At 44.0% G+C, this 24,599-nt stretch overlaps 1 protein-coding gene across 1 annotated transcript; it reads left to right on the forward strand.

Annotated features, from left to right (window-relative positions):
* The first annotated feature begins 1,348 nt into the window (after positions 1 to 1,348).
* On the forward strand, positions 1,349 to 9,360 carry isg20l2 (interferon stimulated exonuclease gene 20-like 2). The gene is made up of 4 exons (XM_083638173.1): positions 1,349 to 1,381; positions 1,846 to 2,661; positions 4,298 to 4,498; positions 6,932 to 9,360. Exons 2-4 carry the CDS (start codon positions 1,963 to 1,965, stop codon positions 7,043 to 7,045), a joined length of 1,014 nt encoding a protein of 337 aa, XP_083494299.1. The 5' UTR covers positions 1,349 to 1,381; positions 1,846 to 1,962; the 3' UTR covers positions 7,046 to 9,360.
* The last annotated feature ends 15,239 nt before the right edge of the window (positions 9,361 to 24,599 follow it).

Consider the following 24,599-nt stretch of genomic DNA (forward strand, 5'->3'; position numbering starts at 1 on the left):
TGTACGTGCTTTTTGGATGGACATTAGAAAATGGACCCTGTAACAAAAAGTACATTTGCTAGCTGTTCTTTAATTTTAGAAATCAAGCAGCGTAGATTAACTTTGTGCTGCGGCTGGATAATGAAGGGGGGGGGGGGGGTGCATGCAATGCATTCATTCACTTGCCAACAAATTATGTTACTTTCACCATCAATTGTTGGCACAGATACTATGCCCGCCGTCCCCAAAACGCCAAGTCGCATATCAGAAACATCAGACTATCCAATTCTGTACTTTCTTTCATCGTTACAGTGGCCACATTTCGCCTTTATTTTACTTTTTTTTTTATTTAGGACAGTAGGCAGACAGGAATTAAATTGAACACTTAGTTTAATAGGGAAGCATCCTGGGCATTGTAGTCAGTGTCAGGGAGACGGTGGAGCATGCTCTGATCTCATGCAGGAGATAGTCTGGGCACCTTCCACCCCGCTTTTTGTCATGGGGGGGTAAACCCCGGACCCAGAATTAACACCGGATGGCAATGCGCCTAACAACGTCTTTGTTGCCGTTAGCTTGACGCGGTGATGTTACCTAAACTAGAGTCTGATCATAACAAAGCTAGCGTTACATAAAACAAAACGTTTATGCAATATGGCATCTCCGCCACCACCGCCTGACACACCGGTCAAAACGGTGAAAGAGGATTCTGATACTTGGGTCAAATTGTCAAGTTAACGTGAAAGTTGACGAGCTAGAAACGCTGCCATCCGGTCTAGGGCGGGCTCTAGGCGGGAACCAGTAGGGTGACAAAATCAATTGTGGGCGGGAGCCAGGCTCTTTCTCGCCGAGAAGAGCCTGGTGACGCGAGGTTATGCAGGAGATATGAAGCAGAGAGGGTGACAAGGATGACTGGACTGCAGAGACTGGGACAAATAGAGGCCAGTGTGAAGGGTATAATGGGATGTGTGGGAGTAGTGGAGGGGAAGAAACTAGTTGTCAGTTTTTTTTTTAGAGGAACTTACTGGACTGATAACAAGACTGTAATGGATTAGGCCAGGGGAACATTGGATGGATTAGTCCAGAAGGAGGCGGTAATGCAACATGTTGGATGCCAACCGCCGTAAAACCAAACAGAAGAAGGAGAAGAAGAAGAAAATGTTGAAGAAAATGTTCATTTCTGCCCGCACGGGCTTCCCGCGATATATTTTTTATAGAGTTTGCAATTGTTTGTAACGTTCAATATAATGAAGTATCTCATGCTTGTTGATTTAATCATGGTGGAAATTTTATTCCTTTATAACTGGGGAGCATCTGTACGGAAGCCTGTTACGACCACGTTTCCCATTTGCCCCGGAAGTTGAGAGTTTGTGACAAAACAGCAGATGCAGGAGTTCTGCTACAGGTCTGGGTTTATATTTCAGGTTAGGATTAGGATATTTTCAGACGGATTTTCTAGTGGGGAATATATTGGTGTTAGCCAAACTATAGTTACACAAAAAACGCCGAATTTGTTACATGATAATACTCAGCCATCAACAATATTAGCATAGTCAGATAGCGTTAGCGAGCTAACTAGCTAACGTTAGCCACTTATAATTAACATCGAAGCTAACTTTATGGATACTAGATACTTCGTAAATAAAACATAGTCAGACCTAATGCTAGGTTTTAAAGTAAAATGTAATTTGAAGTTTCCTACTGCGTATTTATTATTACTAACGCTATATTGTTATTGTTACTGTTGTCACTTTATTTGAGTGTTTGGCAATACAATAACTTTAGCTGACAGGAAATAAACTAGGTTTCAAACTGTTCCCTGTCAACAGAATTCCAGTGACACCAACTCAGTTTTTGATTGCCTTACAGGTGATGCTATCCAACTGTTCCTGCAGATGACAAATTCAAATTGGACAGCTGTACAGTTGCTGAGGCAGTCAAAACAATCGGATGTACATGGCCATTTTTGTTTGATAGTGCTTAACCATGTCCGACATCATGATCAATATAGGGCCTTCTGATGAGAGAACAGTGAGGACAGCTCCATCAGAAAATGGAAACAATAGACACAAACAGTTTCTTAAGAAGAGGCGATACTTGGAGCGAAAGGGCTACCTGAAAGTAAAACAGACCCAACACAATCACAAAAAGGGACAGTCCAAACAGGGGCACAGTCACTGTGAGCAAACACCTTGGCAGAATCGGATGAAGCATCCGCCGCCTTCCATTGCCACACACAACGGAAATCCACCTCATGCACCCAGCAGAACCTGCAGCACCAAGCCCTCAGCATCCACCAGCAGCTCTGCATCCCTGACTGTCACTGTGTCCAAAGCAGGCAACCTCCAACCGCCAAGCAAACCGATCGCAAAATCAACCACCAGCACCATCACCTGCTCCTCAGTACCAAACAGCCATAAGCCCACTGCCACTCTCCCTAGTGGTTCAAAATCAGTGGGAAACCCCACTAAGTACCTCGCTATCGATTGTGAGATGGTGGGCAGCGGCCCCAAAGGGAGTGTCAGTCAGCTGGCACGCTGCAGTATAGTGACGTACGATGGAGACGTGGTGTATGACAAGTTCATCAAGCCCAGCGTGCCTGTTACCGACTACCGCACCCGCTGGAGCGGCATCCGCTGGTGCCACCTGGAGAAGGCCACGCCGTACACTGAGGCCAGGAAGGAGGTGATATATACAGTATATATTAATATATATACTAGAAATATTGTGCGTGCTGGCACAGCGCGCCCGCTCTAATGGCATGCACTTTGCACATTGGGCAGTGAATATATATATATATATACTGCTCTAGTCATCAGGGTCAAAAGGTTCTAGTCATCAGAACACTTTGAGCTTTTTGAAGCAACAGATACCCACCAATGATAGGGAGGGAGAAATCAGTATGTTTGATTTTTCCTTAAGAGAAAGTACTGCTCGTATTCATACTGTTGCAAATGAGTATTGTATCTGTTACAATTTTTAGTATTGATACTTATTGATGCTATCGATACCTGTTGCAATTTATTATTGTATCTGCTTCAAAAAAAATTGTATTGTTACTGATCGTCAGTGATCGATACTATAGCAGACCTTTGTATCTACATCAAGGGAAGAGATTCACAATTTTTTGTAAGGTTTGGTATAGGCGATATGTGTGCCCGGCTTCCCAGCTGGGAACACGAGACACGGAAGCACCAGCCAGCTGGCTGACTTTACTGGACATTTGTCCAGTAAAGTAAATTATTTTTGGACACCGCACCCAGCAAAAACCCTCTCCATCTCCCGATTTATAAACCAACCCAATTGCCAGAATAAAATATTGGCATTTTACAACCAGGATATGGACAATATCAACATACATTTGAATATTCATAGCCTGTCTACTATAATGTTATAACCATGTTTTCCTGACCAAACCAACATATTACCAGAAAATTTCTGAAATAGCTTGTCAAAATGATGATATTCAAAAAGCTCCTCTCCTCAGTATGAGTCTGCGCTGCACGGTGTGCAGGTGCTTTTATAGACAAGTGGTGGGGGAGGTGGGTGCGGGTTTGGTGATGACAAAACCGCTGACGTCACATCAACCAACTGTTTTAGCACATAGGAAGAAGAAGGGGGGAATTTGAATCTAGAAGTGGAGGTTTGACTTTTGGATTGCAGTAACTGCCTAGGTAATGATTAGGGCTGGGTATTGGCAAGGACCGTATGTATCACGATACATGGGTCACGATACGATTGTATCACGATTATATATTGCAATACTCTACATAATTTTGTGAAAATTAAATTTGCTGTGTACCACCCAGGTAGTGTAATAATATGTACATCACTTTATATTGATAACTTAGTGGAGAAATTGAGTCAAAACTACGGAGTGTTGAGTGTTTTACTGAACGCACTGAAATAAAAAGTATTCTTATTGTGTCACTGAACACACGGCTGTGCAAAAAATCGATATGACGATATACCAAGATACTTTTTTGAAATATCGATACAGCAATATATCGCAATATTTTTTCCCGCGATGCTGTATCGATATTTCAAAAAAGTATCTTGGTATATCGTCATATCGATTTTTTGCACAGCCGTGTGTTCAGTGACACAATAAGAATACTTTTTTTTTATTGCACAGCCCTAGTAATGATAAAACATGAAGACCTCCTCAAATTTACACTAAATGTCAAGATTTTGACCTGCATTCATTAACAACACTACTTAATTCCCATACACATTGATTTTCAGCAGGGAAAAAGTGTGCAGTGTCTCTTTAAACTGGTCAGTCATGCCAGCTGGGTGAGTAAAGTGTTGATCTGTCTAGATTCTGAGGCTGCTGGTGGGGAAGGTGGTGATTGGCCACGCCATCCACAATGACTTCAAGGTCCTGGGCTACTCACACCCGGCCGCCCTGACCAGAGACACCTCCCGCATCCCACTGCTCAACCAGAAGGCCGGCTTCCCCCTGAAAGAGTGTGCCTCGCTGAAGAGACTCACCAAGGCCATATTCAACCGGGACATCCAGGTGGGAGAAACATATTGACACTTAAATAGTTGGATAATGAAAGTACACAGTAGGGCATGGGAAAAGTGTCATTGATGGTTACAATGTCAATTCAGTTCCATTCAAATATGATAATGGAAATTTGAAAAGGGGTCATCATGGAGATGTCAGGGAAAAGCTTTGGAATTTCCTCTGCGAAATGGTGTGGGAAGAACCCTGTGTTACGTTGACATGATTTAAAGCCCCCTCCAGTCAGTTTTTCGTACCTGTTTCACGGTTGATGTTCGATGAAAACATACATATGCTCGCACTTTAACAACCCACGTCACCATTTGTGCCAAAGAGCTTAGATTGATAAGAACCGAAGATAGTTTGTTCCACTTATGTTCCACTGCAACATAATAAGACTGCTATTCTCTCAAGCCAGATTCTCTTCTACATTCTGTGAATGCACCATAAACAGTCTGTGCTTCACGCACACAGAGCCTGGTATTTCTCCAATCACCTGCCTAAGCCTTTATGCGAGACATCCGGGATACAACCCTATCATCACTCATTATTTTCCCTGAGTTTCCCTTTCTGTTTGTCCAAGTCTTCCCAGCTCATAGTACACACGTTGAGGTGGAAGCATTTGAAAACTGCGAGAGCCAAACGTCTGTTTTAAGTAGACTCAGCCCTCAGTCTTAATCCGTTTCACTCCTGTAAGACTGTGAATATTACTATTTAAATCTTTGCATAAGGCTGGGTTCACACCGACGACCCAAGCCTTGCCTATGCCTTGCCTTTACCCACGCTTTTTAATAGGCGTCCGTTTTAGTCAATGAGGCTGTGTACACCGGCCGCCTGAGCGTGAACCCTGCGTGTACCCACGCCTCGCCTGTGCCTTGCCGATTTTATCGTTTAGGCGAGAGTTCTATTTTCAAGCCGACAAGGCGCGTGCAGGCAGGCTTTTCTGTCAAGCCATGAAAGAAAAACATGACAATATCCGTGGGAAATGGCAAAGTTAACTGAATTTCAAAATAAAATGGAGTTACTACAACCGTGTTGAACAGAGAGAGAGAGAGAGATTGACGGGTGGCTATCACGTGGGGCTTTCTCCCTGTCTGCAAACAAATCTTCATGAGAGAGAATCGCGACCGAAGAGGCAAGATGGACAATGTTGTTGTGCCAGCACATATTCTTGCAAGATCACCTCTCTAAAATGTCCGACTATAGTCAGACCTGGTTATACATATCCAGCATCAATAGAACATTAAATATATCAGATTTATTTTACCTAGAGGCTACCCATGACAATTCTGGACAACACGTGAAAAAATACAGTCGGGAGAGAGGAGAGGCGCTTGTGACTCGGCTCCAGGTTCGGCGTGCAAAAGGCGTGCGGTGTGATCGCAAAAGCGTGTAACAGGTTCACGCCCAGCTCGGCGTAGGCGTGGGTTGAGGCAAGGCAAGGCGTAGGTTGTCTGTGTGAACTAAGCGTAACGTTAGGTGGCGCTGTTGGAAGCCTTGCATCGGAGAACCAATCATGAGTGTTGTGGGCGGGCCTGCTTTCTCATGCAGAACCGGTGTCTCGCAAAACATCGTCGCATTTGCGGAGAAACATATTAATCACTTAGAAACAAACATAACCTGTTAATAGGACGTGTTTCATCCGGCCCCGGCGGCTAGAGGTCTTTCCCCCAGCGATAAGCCCGACTCCCGAGGCTAACGTTACAGAGCCTGCTGATGACTCACAGTAGCAAGCGGACCACTTCCGGGTAGGAAAAATTATTGTAAAATAAACCACAGCTATAAATTTTGTTTGGAGCATATCAGCTTCATGCTCTGTGTTGTTAGGACTATGATAAATGGCATTGCCGCTACCAAATAAAATTCTAATAATAAATGTAGGCGTGTCTGCTGCCGGCGGTTCTCGCCGGGCTTGGAGACACAGTTTCTGACAGTGAAATTCCCAGACGTTTGGTGGCGCAGCTCACCAAACGTCTGGGAGCCGAGACTAGTTTTAAGAGACTATAAGACTGCAGGCGCTGTTGAAAAAGAAGCAGAAGAGCGTCTCCTCTTGTCTTCAGTATACTCTTTGTCTGCTGAAAGTGGAAATCGAAATGGTTAAAAGTTCAATCAATTTGGTCATTCAGTGGCATTTTACTGCCATGTAAAGTAACGACAAGTAACAGTTAGCCGCTAACATTAGCCACACTATTTTTGTTTTGTGACGATTGTGACGCGTCGACGTAATTTACGGAGTCGACGTCATCGATGACGTCGACTCGCCGGGACAGCCCTAGTTAAGAATGACCAGAAATATTGTGCGGTTCATGCACTCATTTCTAGCGCTCATTTCTAGCATGTCGCCTCAACTGTGCAATTGTGCGCCGTGCCTGGAACCAGCGGCCACCATATTATAGTAGTGAGATACCTCAATGGTGATTAGTCTTTGTCTTTTTTTGTCCACAGAGTGGGAAGCAGGGCCACTCTTCTGTGGAGGACGCCAAAGCCACCATGGAGCTGTACAGAGTGGTGGAAGCAGCGTGGGAGAGAAGTTTAGCCTCCAAAACACAGGCCAGTTAATGGCCCTCTGTTAGGGACACAACGTGGTAATGAACTGCAAGATGAAACGGACATTTGGTGTGGCGGGCGGTTACATGGTTTCACTCACAAAGACTGCCTGCTAACTGAGAGGTTACAGGTTTTTGTCTTGTTGAACGCCGACCTGCTCATTCACTGTAAGTCGCTCTGTGTGAGAGTATCAGCAAATTGGCTGACATTAAGGGCCCTATCGTCGTACAGGCGCTATCGTTTGTGCAGCAGTTTGCGCACCTCTTATGCCATCTTCCCTGTGTCTTAAGCTATCGTCTGCCTCCACCATCCAGTTTTGCACCGGAATCTAAACGCAGACACAGGTGTAGGCGTGGCCCAGGCGTGGCTGTGCAAAATACTGGCCTTTGTGCACCTCAAATGCTATCGTCCGCCTCCCGCAAGTGTCATTTTGCACTCTGGCCAAGATACCAGCGCCAGGTTCCGAGCATAAACACAGGTTTGGGCCTCGCCCATGTCAAGCCAGGCGTTTCTGCGCTAAATGTTAGGAAAAATGTCCTTGGGTGCGCGCAATTTTAAGACCACCTAATAGCAGGTCTTAGCCCTAAAAAAACCACCGTGCCTGAGCACAAGCAGTATTCCACGTGCAGTGCAGGAAATCCTCACTTCAAGATTCAAGATTTTTATTGTCACTCCGTAGTACAAGTATCACGTGTGAAATTCTTGTGCTGTAGGCTCCGTTACAACATAGTGCAAAAAATAAAAGATATATAAATAAAAAACAAGAGGCAACGAGCAATAGAGCAGTAAGACACGCCACAGACAGTGGCGTATTCACTGCCCATAGTGCAAATGGCATGAACATACTTTAAACATAATTAAACATAATAACATTCTGTTAGGTGCAAATAGCGTATACCTAATTAAACATACTATTGAACATTAGTCATACATAATGGTAGCATCTACAGTGCGGTACAGTACGGCTACTACACTATTTGTATATGTTAAGGAGTCTCGTGGCCTGTGAGAAGAAACTGTCCCTCAAGTGATTTGTGCGTGCTCTTGGGACCCTGTATCTCCTCCCTGAGGGTAGCAGAGAGAACAGACTGTTGTGGGGGTGGTTTGTGTCTTTGATGATCTTCAGGGACCTCCTGAGGCACCGCTGGTTGTACAGATCTTGCAGTTCTGGCAGCTCACATCCTGTTACGTGCTGGGCCGCGCGCCTCACCCTTCTTAGCGCCCTGCGGTCCATGGTGGTGCAGTTCCCGTACCAGGTGGTGAAGCAGCCAGTCAGCAGGCTTTCAATGGTGCCTCTGTAGAAGTCCCTGAGGATTTTTGGCCTTAGCCAGAATTTCTTCAGGCGCCTGGGTCCGTGTAGTCGCTGTTGGGCCTTTTTGACAACAGTGGCGGTGTGGTTGGCCCATGTCAGGTCCTGGTGGATATTGACTCCCAGGTACTTGAAGCTGTCCACCCTTTCCACCACTGTGCCGTTGATGGTGATTGGGGGGGGTGCGCCCCCCCCCCCCCCCTTCTGTAGTCTACAATGACCTCCTTTGTCTTGGAGACGTTCAGAGAGAGGTGGTTGTCCTGGCACCATTGTTCCAGGGCCTCCACCTCCTTTCTGTAGGCTGTCTCGTCGCTCCTGGAGATCCGCCCCACGACCTCTGTGTCATCTGCAAACTTCACGATGGTGTTCGAAGTTTGAGTCGCCATGCAGTCGTGGGTGTAGAGGTCATACCAGAAGGGGCTGGAGATGCATCCCTGTGGCGCTCCTATGCTGATGGTCAGTGGGGAGGAGGTGAGGTTGCCCACTTTCACCACCTGGCGGCGGTCTGTTAGAAAGTCCAGGATCCAGTCACACATCGCTTTGCTTAGTCCCAGATCCTTGAGTTTGCTTACCAGCCTGGAGGGTACTATGGTGTTGAATGCTGAGCTGTAGTCCACGAACAGCATTCTCACATAGGTGTCCTTCCCCTCCAGGTGGGAGAGGGCAGTGTGGAGCACGTGTGCTACTGCATCCGCTGTGCTCCTGTTGGGGCGGTATGTGAATTGTAGCGGGTCGTGTGACCTGTGATATAACCAGCTTTTCGAAGCATTTGCTGGCTATGGGCGTTAGGGCTATTGGGCGCCAGTCGTTGAGGCTGGTCACTTTCTGCTGTTTGGGAATGGGGATGATTGTTGCTGTTTTGAAGCAGGGGGGAACTTGCCGGAGGGAGAGAGACTGGTTAAAAATGTCTGTGAATACGCCTGCCAGCTGGTGTGCGCAGGCCTTGAGGACACGCCCAGGGATGCCATCCGGGCCGGCCGCCTTACGTGGATTGATACGCGAGAACGACCGGCGGACTTCATCCTCGGTGATGGTGAGGGGGCGGTCCGGATCAATGGGGAAGGGAGGTGGGGGTTGTGGTTTTGGGTGGGGCGGGGAGGGTGTGAGTGGGAGGGGGCGTTGGTGGTTAGGTGGGAGTAGAGAGGAGGTGGGGGAGGAAAGGAGTGGGGGGAAGGTGAGGGGGGGGGGGGGTTAGTGGTTAGGTGAGGGTGGAGGGGGGGTGGGGGAGGATAGGGTGGAGGGCACTGGGTTAGATAGGGGTGGGGGGTTTGTTGGGGTGGGTGGGGGGACACTGAGGGGTGGGTAAGGGAGGAGGGCACTGGGTTAGATAGGAGTGGAAGGTAGGTTGTGGGGCGGTGAGGGGAGGAGGGGATACATTACGCACGGCATGGATGTCCCTCTCTCTCCAAACCTCGTGCGTGCGTGCACACCTCCCCTCCCCCCGCCTCTTCAGAATGCCACGTTGATTGTCAACTACATTGCAGAAAAAACACACACCTTGATTTAAAAATTAGAATTTGTTTGTCATGGTTTTATTAGGCTACATAATTCTCGACCATACAGGTCTGTGGTGTTAGGTGTATAGCAGTACATTACTTTTGAGAAAGTTGTGCCGGCCAGTACAGTAACCTCTTTCCCTGCAATTGCACGCATGCAAGACCAGCCTCTCCAAAGCATGGATGGCGTGACCGCAGTCAATAGCTTAACCCGAGTGGACACTTCTGATATAGGCTATTGAAATAGGCTAGAATTAAATTCTCACACATCCCTACCCTATTGACCCTATTATGATTGGGAAGTTTGACGACCGGAACACGGTTGCACTGTGATGTCTACTCCAACAAGACTTTAGCTTACTTGATGCCTACTTTTTCAATAAAAACACCTTTATGCCATGACTTAATGACTGAAATAATGTATATTTAGCCTGTGCTGTGATGTGCAGGGGCGGCAGGTAAAAGTTACAAAAACTAAGCCTGCCCTGAATGAGCCGAGTGGGGGCTTGACTTGTTGGCTATTGTGAAAGTTAGCGTTAGCAACTCCGAGGCAAAAACAAAGCCTGATTATCGGCTGTTACTTTATTGGAAAAAGGCCATTATCTGAATAATAAATAATACCGCAAAATGGCCATATCGGCCGATAATTTATCGGCCCGATAATTATTGTGCATCCCTACTTTGGTGTATTTCAAATGGAATATCTTTCCATCAGCACCAATTTTCGTTAGTTTCTAATGGCTTATCTATATTGAATCCAAACAGGTTCATCCTCCAATTCTCTCCCTCTCTCGTTCTCTCCCTTCTCTCTCTCTCATCTCTCTTTTCTCTCTCGCCCTCTCTCTCACTCTGTCCCTCTGCTTGCCCACTCAGCAAGAAGGAAGCTGCTGTCACACGTGACGCTGTGGCTTTTAAGGGGGGTGGACATGATCACACCTAGGGATGCAACGGTATGAGTTTTTGACGGTATAATAACCTTGGACAAAAATACCACGGTATTGCGGACCATTTGTGTTCTTACAATAGCCGAAATATTCCTATACAGCCGACGTCGTCTTTTTAGATGGGGGAAAGTTCAGGGGGGTCCTTGCGGCTCCTCTCTACTGTGCTCTAGTCTAGGTAGGCATGCAGCCAGGGGGAGGGGCCGCGTAAGCTGCACTCTGCAAGCGACCTGGGCACTTTGTTTTGGGGAAACAGCTGATACTGTGGGGAAGGTATGACGGCAAATTTGAGTGGTTTTGATCCCGTGACGTTTTCAAACCGCGGTATACCTTCAAACGGTATACCGCTGCATCCCTAATCACACCTGTGAATACTTTTTTGGCATAAACATGCCTATATGGAGGTTTGTGCCGAGATGACACCAAGCTCAGCGGGCCGACAATTAGGCCACAATTAGGGCTTTGCGCGGCGCTATTCGGGTGCAAAATGGGCGCGAACGCAAAATTACCGCCTTTGCGATGATAGAGCCCTAAAGCTGTAATGTCACCATGGGAGAAGAATATTACTTCAGGGTTGCTATAGAGGTCTGGAACTGTATGAAAGAAAGAATTTCGTAACTAGCAGACCTTGATAAATTTGGAAATTGGACAAAAAAGTTTTCAAAAGTATGGAAAAATTCTTATACTAAGCATTTTCTATGGTTTTAGATCCCTGGCCATTTCACTTATTTGTTGCTATGAAGAAAAGACTAAAAAGGTCAGACTGCCTCTCTGTGAGCCTATTTTCTTTTCTTTTTTTTTCTTCTTTTTTACGGTTGTCTTCTATCTCAGGGTTTGCAATTGCAATATTCAAATGGTGCTCCTGCCACAAGGGGGCAGTCATGTTTTCTCTCAAGCAATATAAGTATAGTATTATACAGTATACTTATACTTCATTGAAACTGGGATGAATGATATGCTGTCAGTCTAGAGACATTTCTCTAGACAGCAACTGTTTTATATCGGAAAGGCATTTTAAACATTGACCAATAATTTGCATGTTTACTATTTAGCAAAATAGATTTTTTTAAATGTATGATCTCATACATGAAAGACATTGTTTTAAAATGCTTAATTTCACACAATAAGAGAGAGGTTTCACAAGGCTTCATGTGTGTTTTGTCAATCAAATCAGTAGCTCAACTGTTACTGTAGCAGTTAGCAATCTAATAAAGAAATGTTGGATCTGACACGTATTGCTACTTGAGGAGCTGAATTATTCATTACCTATCAATGCAGGCTTTGTGATAGCATCATGTAATTTCCTTGTCATTCACATGAAACATTGTGGCAAAATGCTGTTGATTATTTGTTGTAATAGCATCATAATTAATACCTTTCTCCATACATTTAGCCTATCATAATCTCTTCACAGATCTCAGTAAAATTACTACTCTCAGCATGGCTGACAATACCACTGTCTGAGCCTGTTTCCAGTTACTGTATTTTGGAATATGGAGATGCGTGCTTATTTACTGAATTTACTGAGCTCAGTTCATACCAGTTGTATATACAGTGGGTTCGGAAAGTATTCAGACCCCCTTAAATTTTTCACTCTTTGTCATATTGCAGCCATTTGCTAAAAGCAATTAATTTCATTTTTTTCCTCGTTCATGCACACACAGCACCCAATATTGTCAGAAAAACACAGACTTGTAGACATTTTTGCAGATTTATTACAAAAAAAACACTGAAATATCACATGGCCATAAGTATTCAGACCCTTTGCTGTGACACTTGTATATTTAACTCAGGTGCTGTCCAATTCTTCTGATCATCTTTGAGATGGGCCTACACCTTCATTGTGCTTAATTATATAGATTGGACTTGATTGGGAAAAGCACACACCTGTCAATATAAGACCTTACAGCTCACAGTGTAAAGTGACCAGGACTCTTCCTCGAACTGGCCATCTGGCCAAACTGAACATCTGGGGGAGAAGAGCCTTGGTGAGAGAGGTAAAGAAGAACCCAAAGATCACTCTGGCTGAGCTCCAGAGATGCAGCGGGGAGATGGGACAAAGTTCTAGAAAGACAACCATCACTGCAGCCCTCCACCAGTCGGGGCTTTATGGCAGAGTGGCCCGACGGAAGCCTCTCCTCAGTGCAGAACACATGAAAGCCCGCATCGGGTTTGCCAAAAAACACCTGAAGGACTCCCAGACTCTGAGAAATAAAATTCTCTGGTCTGATGAGACCAAAATCGAACTTTTTGGTCTTAATTCTAAGCGGTATTTGTGGAGAACACCTGGCACTGCTCATCATCTGCCTAATACCATCCCTACAGTGAAGCATGGTGGTGGCAGCATCATGCTGTGGGGGTGTTTTTCAGCTGCAGGGACAGGACGACTGGTTGCAATTGAAAGAAAGATGAATGCAGCCAAGTACATTGATATCCTGGACAAAAACATTTTCCAGAGTGTTCACGACCTCAGAATGGGCCGAAGGTTCACCTTCCAACAAGACAATGATCCCAAGCACACAGCTAAAATAACGAAGGAGTGGTTTCAGAACAACTCTGTGAATGTTCTTGAATGGCCGAGCCAGAGTCCTGACTTAAATCCAATTGAGCATCTCTGGAGAGACCTGAAGATGGCTGTCCACCAACGTTCACCATCCAACCTGACAGAACTGGAGAGGATCTGCAAGGAGGATTGGCAAAAGATCCCCAAATCCAGGTGTGAAAGACTTGTTGGATCATTCCCAAGAAGACTCATGGCTGTATTGGCTCAAAAAGGTGCTTCTACTCAATACTGAGCAAAGGGTCTGAATACTTATGGCCATGTGATATTTCAGTGTTTCTTTGTAATAAATCTGCAAAAATGTCTACAAGTCTGTGTTTTTCTGACAATATTGGGTGCTGTGTGTGCATGAACGAGGAAAAAAATGAAATTAATTGCTTTTAGCAAATGGCTGCAATATGACAAAGAGTGAAAAATTTAAGGGGGTCTGAATACTTTCCGAACCCACTGTATCTATCTATGCAATCTCAACGAAGTTCAGGGGGTGTCACCCAGCTTGTTTCTGTCAGGAAACAGCAGGCTTTCTGGGAAATGTCTTAATTGTGAGAAACAAAATGCTTTACAGCACTTAGAAAAGAAATTCAGTAATTCAACAAGTAAGATTCATTGACTGATTGATTTGGGCATTAGCCCAAGCATAGCTTTCTGCCAGCACAAATAGTACTGCTTTATCAATCTCTAATGATATGAATATGTAAAGCTGCAGCAAGGCCTGTGATCGGGGTGGGGAACTCTTTGTCCAGTAGCCACAGTGGTTGTATGTGTCCAGACCCTTTCACAAGTCGATGGACAGAACTATTTACTGTCAAGGGACAGAACAGAGGACCCAGGATTTGGCTGGTGTTCATTTCTCATCCTGCCCCTCTCCATACAGCACATACATCATCACCTGCTGTGCAGAACCTTCTGCTGCTCTTACAGTAGACGCTGTAAACATGCCTCTCTCCCAGCGTCTCCCACTGTTCCACTTACCGTATCCTCTGGCAGTGTTTGTCCTTTAAGGTGAGCCAATCAGCACTATTTCCCCACTGTGAATTCAACACCAGCACATTAATTATACAGCTCGCCGTCCTTCCTGAAGAAACTGCACCAGACACCGCTGCAGGGACGGGACAGTGAAGCTGATGAGACGAGAAGAAACCACACAGGACAGGCAGGCCTTCTCCACACTAACACTATCACTCACCAGGTAGTTCTTCACAGATACTTTCTGACTTTGGATCAGGTCTGTTAGGAAGTGTGTCACTAGTGTCGACAACTGGTTTCACTTTTAAGGAGGTGCCAGTCTGTGACTCCAGCTTGTGAGTGATTAGTGTGTACCTGTGCTGACTGGTTTCCACTTGAGAAAAATGGGGAATCGGGCCCTCGCTGCCTAATAGTTTCCAACGGAGCAAGTATGAAGTGGTGTTTGTGCTCTAAGGAAAAGTGCTGTGATGTTGGATATTTGTCTCGGGTGCTTAGCTTCAAATCTAGACAAAAATAATCCAGCAAGAACTTGCACACTAAAAGAAAAAGATATCAAAGGCCAACTGATGCAAAAATACATGGACATTTAATTACATAAGGTACAAAGTCACAAAACAAAAAGTCCACAACAGTCATAGATCATAATCAATTTATGAAAGTGCGCTTAGGTTTTTGACCCCCCAAACTTGGTCAGTGTGCAGGTTCTTGTTGGATGGTAGAAACTCACCGGTAGCAAGCACACTCAAAATAGATAAAAAACTCACTGGGTGCAGGGCAAGCAAAGAGTTAAGAAGCAGTTAGAAAAACAATACATTTGTAATAATCACAAGTCATGAAAAGTTGGCTACATTAAACAGTTGTATTAAAAGTTATATAACTGTAGCCTCCAAGACGGAAGTACTTCCGATTAAGGCTATGTCAAGAACCTCAACATACCACAACTTAGAATCTGCTCTAGTGCCAACCAGGGATGGAAGTATAATTACTATAAGAGAGGTTGGTAAACCATACTTGTTAAAAGTATAAAAAAAAATGGGTCCTATTGTTCCCAGTGCAATAGATAGGATCAAAGTAGATAAATAGGGAATATATAAGTAGAAAAAGTTTTAAAGGAAACAACTAAGTAATAGCTTCTCGTTTAGGCCTTTTGGGTGTTCTGTTTGCATAACGTGAATCCAAAAGGCCTCTCCCTGCAGGAAAGCTCTGTCTCTGTCACCCCCCCTCTTTAAGGGACAAACAGCTTCGATCCCCTGGAACCTGAGAGAACACACATCATGCCCAACTGAACCTGAGAGAACACACATGCCCAACTGAACCTGAGAGAACACACATCATGCCCAACTGAACCTGAGAGAACACACATCATGCCCACCTGAACCTGAGAGAACACACATCATGCCCAACTGAACCTGAGAGAACACACATCATGCCCAACTGAACCTGAGAGAACACACATCATGCCCAACTGAACCTGAGAGAACACACATCATGCCCACCTGAACCTGAGAGAACACACATCATGCCCAACTGAACCTGAGAGAACACACATCATGCCCAACTGAACTTGAGAGAACACACATCATGCCCACCTGAACCTGAGATAACACACATCATGCCCAACTGAACCTGAGAGAACACACATCATGCCCAACTGAACCTGAGAGAACACACATGCCCAACTGAACCTGAGAGAACACACATGCCCAACTGAACCTGAGAGAACACACATCATGCCCAACTGAACCTGAGAGAACACACATCATGCCCAACTGAACCTGAGAGAACACACATCATGCCCACCTGAACCTGAGAGAACACACATCATGCCCACCTGAATTAAAGTGTCTGGCTACAGACGACTTCTCATCTTTGTTTCTAATAGACCCCTTATACAGCTGTCAACATTGGAGCTGCGCGCGCATCGTGTAGGCAGAAAGCCGTCAGCCCAGCATTGACAGACAGTGAAAACTGTGTAAAAGCCCCGCTGTCAGGACTGCTCTGTGCCCATCTGCAACACACAGTTATATTTTAGTTTTAAAATGCAGTTCTCGGCTTACTACCACAGCTTATCGCCTAGTGATAAGCAATGTTATGCATCGAAATTAACGTTGTTTAATGGGATATGTCTTACAGACCCATACGCACTGGCGCTGTCAATTGGCCAAGCCTAGTGGCTGGCAATACATATCGTGCATTCCTTTATAACTGGGGATAGCGTAGATAATTATTCTGTAACTTGCAAAGATATATTGTTATGTTGATAATGCACACAACTCAATAATGACATTATGTAACGTTACTTGGTCGTTAACTAACCGAGCGATGTGGCTGAGCAGCCTACAGTTTCAGGCAGCTTACCTGATTATGAAATGAGCACTACAAAGTCGGGCATTTTTAATGATGTCCTCGTTCCAATCAGTTCAACTCAATAATGACATTATTTAACGTTACTTGGTTAACTAACCGAGTGATGTGGCTGTTAGCAGCCTACTACAGTTTACCTGATATGAAATGAGCGAGCACTGCAAAGTCGGGCATTTTTAACGATTTCCTCTTTCGGCTTGCAACCAAAGACACCTACGGTTAGCATTAAAAGCAGTATGAGTTGACGGGATTCGGTAAAACTTTAGTCCTTGCTTTGTTGATAGTGTAACAGACTGTTCAGTGTTGTGTTGTGTTCTATTGCGTGTGTGCGAGGCTGTGTATGTTCCCTCGAGTTGCGTAGAACAGGATATGTGGGGAGAAGCTTGTATAACGTTACAGCCAGGCTCTATCGTTTATTATTTTATTAACCAAGTGTGAATAGGCGGACCCGAATACTCTGCTACAATAGCTTTCCAATTCTGGCATCGCACTGCACAACACGAAGACATGTCTTGCTGGAATAGTTTCACAGGCACTGGAAAACTACTTGAAAGGGCTGCGCGGAGTCTGTCTTTCTGCCTCCGTCTTGCGCATCTGACGCTGTTTGTTGTCATTGTGACGTAGGCGTATAATTGGTCTATATTACTTTAATGTTCAGAAATGCAAACTTTGAGTTCCCTTGTGGTTTTACCCACATAACAGAGGCCACAGGGACATTTCAAAAGGTAAACAACAAACTTAGTTTTGCAGGAAATCCTACTTTTGATAAATAACTTCTTGCCAGAGTGTGGGTGTAAAAAGGACCCACCTCTGATCATAGCATTGCATTGAATACAATTTGAACAAGGAAAATTCCCATTAGGTAAATTAGATAAAAAATATGTGTGTGTAACAGTCAGCTCTGACTAATACATCTCTCAGGTTTCTCGCTCGTTTATGAGCAAACATAGGAGGCTTAACAAATACGTGGCCCAGTTGGGGGTCGCTACGTATAATGTGCCAATGTTTTAAAACACAAGAATTTATGTCCTGGGAAACAGGAGAAAAGGTTGTCACAAATCGCAGAGACAGGCCTTTTGGATTAACGTTCTGCAAACAGAACACCCAAAAGGCCTAAACGAGAAGCTATTACTTAGTTGTTTCCTTTAAAACCCTTTTTTTAATTACTTTTTCTACTTATATATTCCCTATTTATCTACTTTGATCCTATCTATTGCACTGGGAACAATGGGACCCATTTTTTATACTTTTTACTACAAGTATGGTTTACCAACCTCTCTTATAGTAATTATACTTCCATCCCTGGTTGGCACTAGAGGAGATTCTAAGTTGCGGTATGTTGAGGTTCTTAAAAGGCAAAATAACGCACACCAAAAGTTGTGGTGAGGTGCTGACAGCTGAAGATAAACTTTAAATGAAAGAAAGTGTCGCACACTGGTTGATTTTGAAATCATTAAAGTATGCATATGGAGCCAGAGTGTGCGACACTTTCTTTCATTTAATGTTGAGGTTCTTGACATAGCTTTAATCGAAAGTACTTCCGTCTTGGACGCTACAGTTATAAAACTTTTAATACAACTGTTTAATGTAACTTTTCATGACTTGTGATTATTACAAATGTATTGTTTTTCTAATTGTTTTTCTAACTGCTTCTTTACAATTAGATCCTTGATTCTACTGGTGAGGCATATTGTGTTTTTGTCAAATGTTTTATTCAATAATTGATTGTACTTCCGGCATGATTGTATATAGCCGTCATTTTTGCCTGACACAGCACAACGCTGAGGAACCTGACACAGCACAACGCTGAGGAAGGCCTTTGGCTGAAACGTTTGTTGTTGCTGCTGCCCGGTTTGAGGAACTATTAAAACCTGTGAAAGGACATTTGGAGTGCTGGCTTTTTCTCTCACTACTGAACTCTTGTTGGATGGTACTAAGGCAGAAATCATCTGCATGCTAGAACAGTAGGAACCAGTTTAGGCTGTGGCCACACTCATCCATTGTTTCTGTCCATCTCTGTTCATTTAAACATTTAAAACTTTCAATGAGAGAGCTTTTGTCCAGGCAGTGCTGGTGACGCTTCTGTCTCTGGACGAAAAGCCCAACCCAGTTGAACTCTTTTTGGATCGGCGGGATACGGGGTTGTCCGTTTAGCAAATAAGATATGTTACAACTGTTTTCCGGTGAACGTTGATGCTCCAAAACAGCCCAAAGGAGAGAAATCTATCCCTCAATAATTATGTTCATTTTTTTGAAGCATCAGTGTGGCCACAGCCTATAGCAGGGATACTCAACTTGCTTTGCCCCGGGGGCCACTTTCGTGAAATGATAGAAGGCCAGGGGCCAGTTAATAAACAATCAATCTACATTTTTCTGTAGCGGATTGTAGGTTTTTGGGGTGTCAGCCAGAGTTTAGTCTGACAATGTTGTGCACACCGGATAGTTAGATTAAGTTAGTTAGGTTAAGTACATACATAAGTGCCTGGGTAAGCAGACGGCGGTATTTGACAATTTAGCAGCTAAATCATAGATTATTGAAAGATATTCCATATTCCAGACTGAAATGCTATAACAGAAGTGGAGTATTGGCCAGAATGACATGAACATTTGGACACTTATTCAGCGGGTATCTTGCATGTTGCGTTCAGGTGCACTGTTTGTTTTTTGTTTTTTTTGCAATTCAATCGCGGGCCATACAGGGGGCGCCCATGGGCCGCATGCCGCAAGTTGAGTATCACTGGCCTATAGGCTTCTTTGTCCAGTTCCAGAGCCACATATCTCCCATAATATGTTGCATAGAAATTCTCCCAGTCAGCTGCAGACTTCAGTGAGATCTGTCTATGTGCCTGACTCAGCATGATGGTCACAGAGCTCTCTGTTCTGCCAGCACCAGTCACAGCCTACCTGTTAGTCTACTGACCAGGCAGGCAGCTGCAAACCATGCACATCACACACACACACACACACACACACACAGGATGCTTCTGATGGTCAGATTGAGAACTTTGCACCTTTGCAGCCAAGACTGGGAAGGTTAAAGACAACTCTTTTTGCCACATCTTAACGTGGCAATCTGCAAGGTCCTTTCCCTCATCACTGTGGTGCAACTTCCCAGAGATCACCTACACACCTGTCAATCAAACAGTGTTGGCGGAACTTGGATTCTCTGTTGATGCAATTTGAGTCCATTAAATTACAATAATTATTCCAAATACAGAAATAAACTTAATCATTTGCTGAGAAAATCAAAAAGACAACATTATCAACAGAAATTTAATTTGTTTAAAAATGACATGAAAAGTACAGGGAATGTCATTCATTAAATTATAAATAAGCCCTCTTCTGTCAAATTGCCACACAATGAGTTTAATATTAATGGTAAAATCATTGAGATTGCCAATGAATTAACTATTATAGAACTATATAGAACTATTTTGTTAGCATAGGTCCTGCTTTAGCTTCAACAATTCCCACCATTCCCTTTAAATGTTTGAAAGCAGAGTCTCCCTCCCCCCCTCATCATTTACTTTTTCTTCTGTTAGCGAACAAGAAGTATGTAATGTTGTATCAACTATGAAGTTAACAGGCGCTGGTCATGACGAGCTTAAAATGAAGCTATTGAAACAGTGCCTCCCTGCTATTGTACAACCACTGTGTCACATCTTCAATTGTTCTCTTCAAACTTAAATGGCTTCTCAACTCTGGAGCTGTTAAACATATTTGACATTAATACATTTCAAATATGTCTTTTTGTGTTTCAACTTCTCAATAATTCACTTCCCATTTCTTTCGACAGATTCTTTATTAGTAGGTCTCTCATTCATTGTTATCACACCAGATCTGCTGATCTTTTAAACAGTCAGTTTTTCAGAACTAACCGTGGCCAATTCTCAATCAAATACAGAGGTCCAATTATGTGGAACAGTCTTCCTGCTGCACTTCATAGTCACTCCTCATTTCCACAAAAAAAAAACTTAAATGGCTTCTCTTAAAAGAGCACAGTATCTGACAACTACGGGAAATGCAGTGCAAATTATTTGCTAACCCTGTAATTATTTCTTTTTCCTGGTATTTTATTGTTTGATTTTGTTGGTTTACCCGCTGGTACACCTGTTTGCTTTTTCTTTTCTTTCCTTTTCCTTTTTTTATTAGATTTTCTTTATTAGATTTTAAATATATTGTCTTGATTGTTTGTTTTTCTTTCATCAATAGTCTTTAATTTGTTTAGATTTTCTTTTAAATAAGGTGAGACTCTATAAGCCCCTCCGGGTTTCTTTCCCTCACCTGCACAAATTTCTTTGTATTAAGATACTTGTACTATCTGTTGTTATTCATTTTTCTTTGTGCAAATAAACAATAAACAGTTGGCCGGTGCCACGCTGTACATGGAGGTTCGGTTGGGTTTAGGCATGAGGAGTGATGATTGGTTAAGGTTAGGTTAAAATATCAGGACAAGCCAATCAGAGACTGAGAAGTGCCTCCGGCCAATCCATTTTAGCACCAACCGTTTGAGTTTCTCAACCATGGTGGCTATCGCTGCTGATGCTAACAACTACCCAGTTCTTCTCCTGTTTATTCCGAACAAACTTGAAACCTAAAACCCATCACTTCCTGTGTGCGTGGCAGAGTATTTTTCCCCCCAGGAAAGAGCTACCCAACCTCGCGTCACCAGGCTCTCTCTGGTGCGCATTAGTGGCAGGGCGTTGGCTTCCTCCCTAAGACCCACCCCCAGCTGTGTTTCCGGCGGGTCTTCCGGCGGTGTTCCCGCTGTGTTCCCGCTGTGTCCCCTATAGAAAGATGGTTTTATATGGTGTTCATTTTATTTTTGTAGCTACATAGCTACATAACGTGCATCACATTTATTTACCTTACTATGACGCCCTGTTTTCAGAGCAGAATTGTTATTTGGAGCGCAAAAGCACAGACCGTTCCCATTTCTGCCGGAAGACCGTGGTGCTACGCTTTTGGCCCCAGGCTAGAGCTACCAGACACCAGCTGACTGTTTAGAACAGAGAACGTAAAAGCTTTCACAAACTCTATAGGTTGGATCACACTATTGTGTTACATCAATCAACAATAGAGAGTAGCAAAATTATTGAAAATTGAAAATGTCCAGTTTATAACTTACTAACATAATGAAGAGTTTTCTGCCCAGTCATCTCCATGTCTGGCTGTGCCACTGTCCCAGTCTCCTGGAGCACTGTTGACCGTCTCGTCTCGCTCTCTGCCTAGATGTCAAATTCCTCGATCACAGGCTGCCACTCAGTCAGCTGAGCTTCACACCTTCCATCCCCACCTCACCCCAAGGCCTCGCACTGAGCGACCAAAACCAATAATAAGATGCCAGCTACACAAAAAGACTCCAAATCCCGCTCAACTACAGTACATGCAAGTCATTGGGACCACAACCCAACTTCTCAATCAAAATACAATTTTTTTCGACAAGAGGTTATGGTCTCAGCTAATTTTACTTTTTCTAGATGTACTGTATGTGTCCATATGCCAATTTGTGACGCAAACAATGTTTTACAATGTAGAGTAGTCAGCTCGCCAGTTATATAGCAGAGGTCCGACAGGAACATCTATTGAAGAGGTAATAATCACCATGCTAAATACAGAAATACCATGAAATAGGGGTAACAATTAGCCCAAGGTAATTTTTCAGTCTTTATGCCTCCGCCGGTGACAGCCATGGCCGGAGGCATTATGTTTTCTGATTATCTGTCCATCCCATGCTCATTAATGCAATCTCAGGAACGCCTTGAGGGAATTTTTTCAGATTTGGCTCAAACATCCACTTGGACTCAAGGGGCCCTATCTTGGTACAGGCGATATCCACTATTTGCGCTTGCGCACCTGTTTGCGCGTGCCTTAACGCAGGCAAGATAACAGTCCGCCTTGCACATTTGTCCAGGTGTTGTGCTGAGTTTTGCATCCCCGCCTGGCAGCAAAAAAAAAAGCATCCCCACCTCACGGAGCATGATTGTAATGATTTATACAGAAACATAACTGTTTAAAAATGATATAATTGTTTGGGTAGACATGACCTCCCTGTTTTTAAGTTAAAATAGCCCCAAAATATCGTGAGGATGCAATACTCTGGCCTGGCAATGCCTGGGCGTTACAATCAAACCAGATTCCCGTCTTGCACTCCCTGTACAGTTTGCGTGAAGCATGCTGTAATTCTCCCCATGCATAATTTGGATAGGTGTTAGGCCTATTGACTGTATATATTATCCCTATCTCATAACGACACCATCACATCATATACCTGTTAAAAACATCTGTGTTTTGATGCAATTCGGGTTGTTTTGTTGACTGGGGTGGGACAATACAAACGTGTTTGCAGCGGGTAAACGGCGGAGACAAAAGAAAAGATTGGAGGATTTACAGTGAACTCAATTAAAATAGTCTCATAACGACTCGTGCCGAGGAGAGAGAGATGGAGAGAGCTTGTGACAGATCGGCTGTGGTGCCAACGACCCTCCGGGTTATGGGATAGCAGTAGGTGAATAGCCTATTGCAAGTAGGCTACAATGTACACGTTTTCTCAATTCATTTACCATAACCCCTCCTTGCGATGTGATAAAAGTTTCTCAGTGAATTATAGTTGATTGCCTCACCGAATAATCTGCTGGTTACCCAATTTTAGCAGCAGAATTTGATGTCCTGGGGTGCTACGTCCGTGCGTAATGACGTTTCTGCGCTGCGCAGCGCGGAGATTATGGTGCGATCAAGCGCAGCCAGTGTTTTAGCGCCAAAGAGTGCAGCTAAGAGGTGCTTTTCAAAGCTCTTAGCGCAAAGTAATTTAGCACATTTTAGCACTGAAACGCCTGCTTTGGCATGTGGCACGCCTATGCCCAGTACAATTATAACAGGCATGCGCTTGTGCTCGCCCCCAATTTGCATTGCACGCGGCGGTAAACGAGCGCAAACGCTAAATTACCGCTTTTGCGAAGATAGGGCCCAAGGACTGATTCGATTTTGGACTGATTCGATTTTGGTGGTCAAAGGTCAAAGTTCAAGGTCACTGTGACCTCACGACTGCCTGTCCCATGCTTGTTAACACAATTTATCTCAGGGGGGAATTTGTTCCAATTTTGGCTCAAACATCCACCTGAACTCAAGGATGAATCACTAGATTTGTGTGGTCAAAGTTCAAGGTCACTGTCACCTCATGTCCATCTATTCCATCAAGGAAGGGGGTGGGGCTAGGTAAAAGGGGCCATAGCTAGGGATAGGAAGGTCGTAGAGCAGGGGTGGGCAACTATTTTTCATGGGGGGCCACATGAGAAACCCAGATTGTTGCCGGGGGCCGAACAAATATGGTCATGCCGTAACCCATGGATGGGCAACTTTGATGATAGAGAGGGCCACAAAAAAATGTCCTCGCTACCAGATTTTGCTGAGGGCTGAACGGCGCCAGCGCGAAAAATTTGGGGCATTTGAAGCCAGGTTTAGAGGAATAACTCATTTTAAATTAACAGTTGTGATGTCATTATTCAGTCTTAACCACCAATATTTGATCCTTTTTTCACTCCTATGTCGCCACCTGCTCTCCCTGCAGGGCTTGAAATTTACTTTTTTCACCACCTGCCAATATGGCTGCTAGATTTTAAAGTTACCAGCCAATTAGAATTTCCACTAGCCAAAATGTTTTTCTTGAAATAAACCAGAATATGAGTGGGTTAATTTAAGCATAAGTATCAGTATGTGGCCCGGGATTCTCAAAGCCTGTGTTGAGGGTCACACAAGAACAAAAATGCACCTTGAAGCTAAATAAATCCAAAACCAACAAGTTAATTATTTAAATTTCTACTTCAATGTCATTTCAACTTCAACAGTCATTTCTTACACATGAGATTACTTTTAGCCTTTTAGTCATAAATATTATTGAAAGATATTCCATATTCCAGACCTGAAATGCTAT

Source organism: Poromitra crassiceps (assembly GCF_964638095.1).
Source record: "Poromitra crassiceps genome assembly, chromosome: 1".
Lineage (NCBI taxonomy): Eukaryota > Metazoa > Chordata > Actinopteri > Beryciformes > Melamphaidae > Poromitra > Poromitra crassiceps.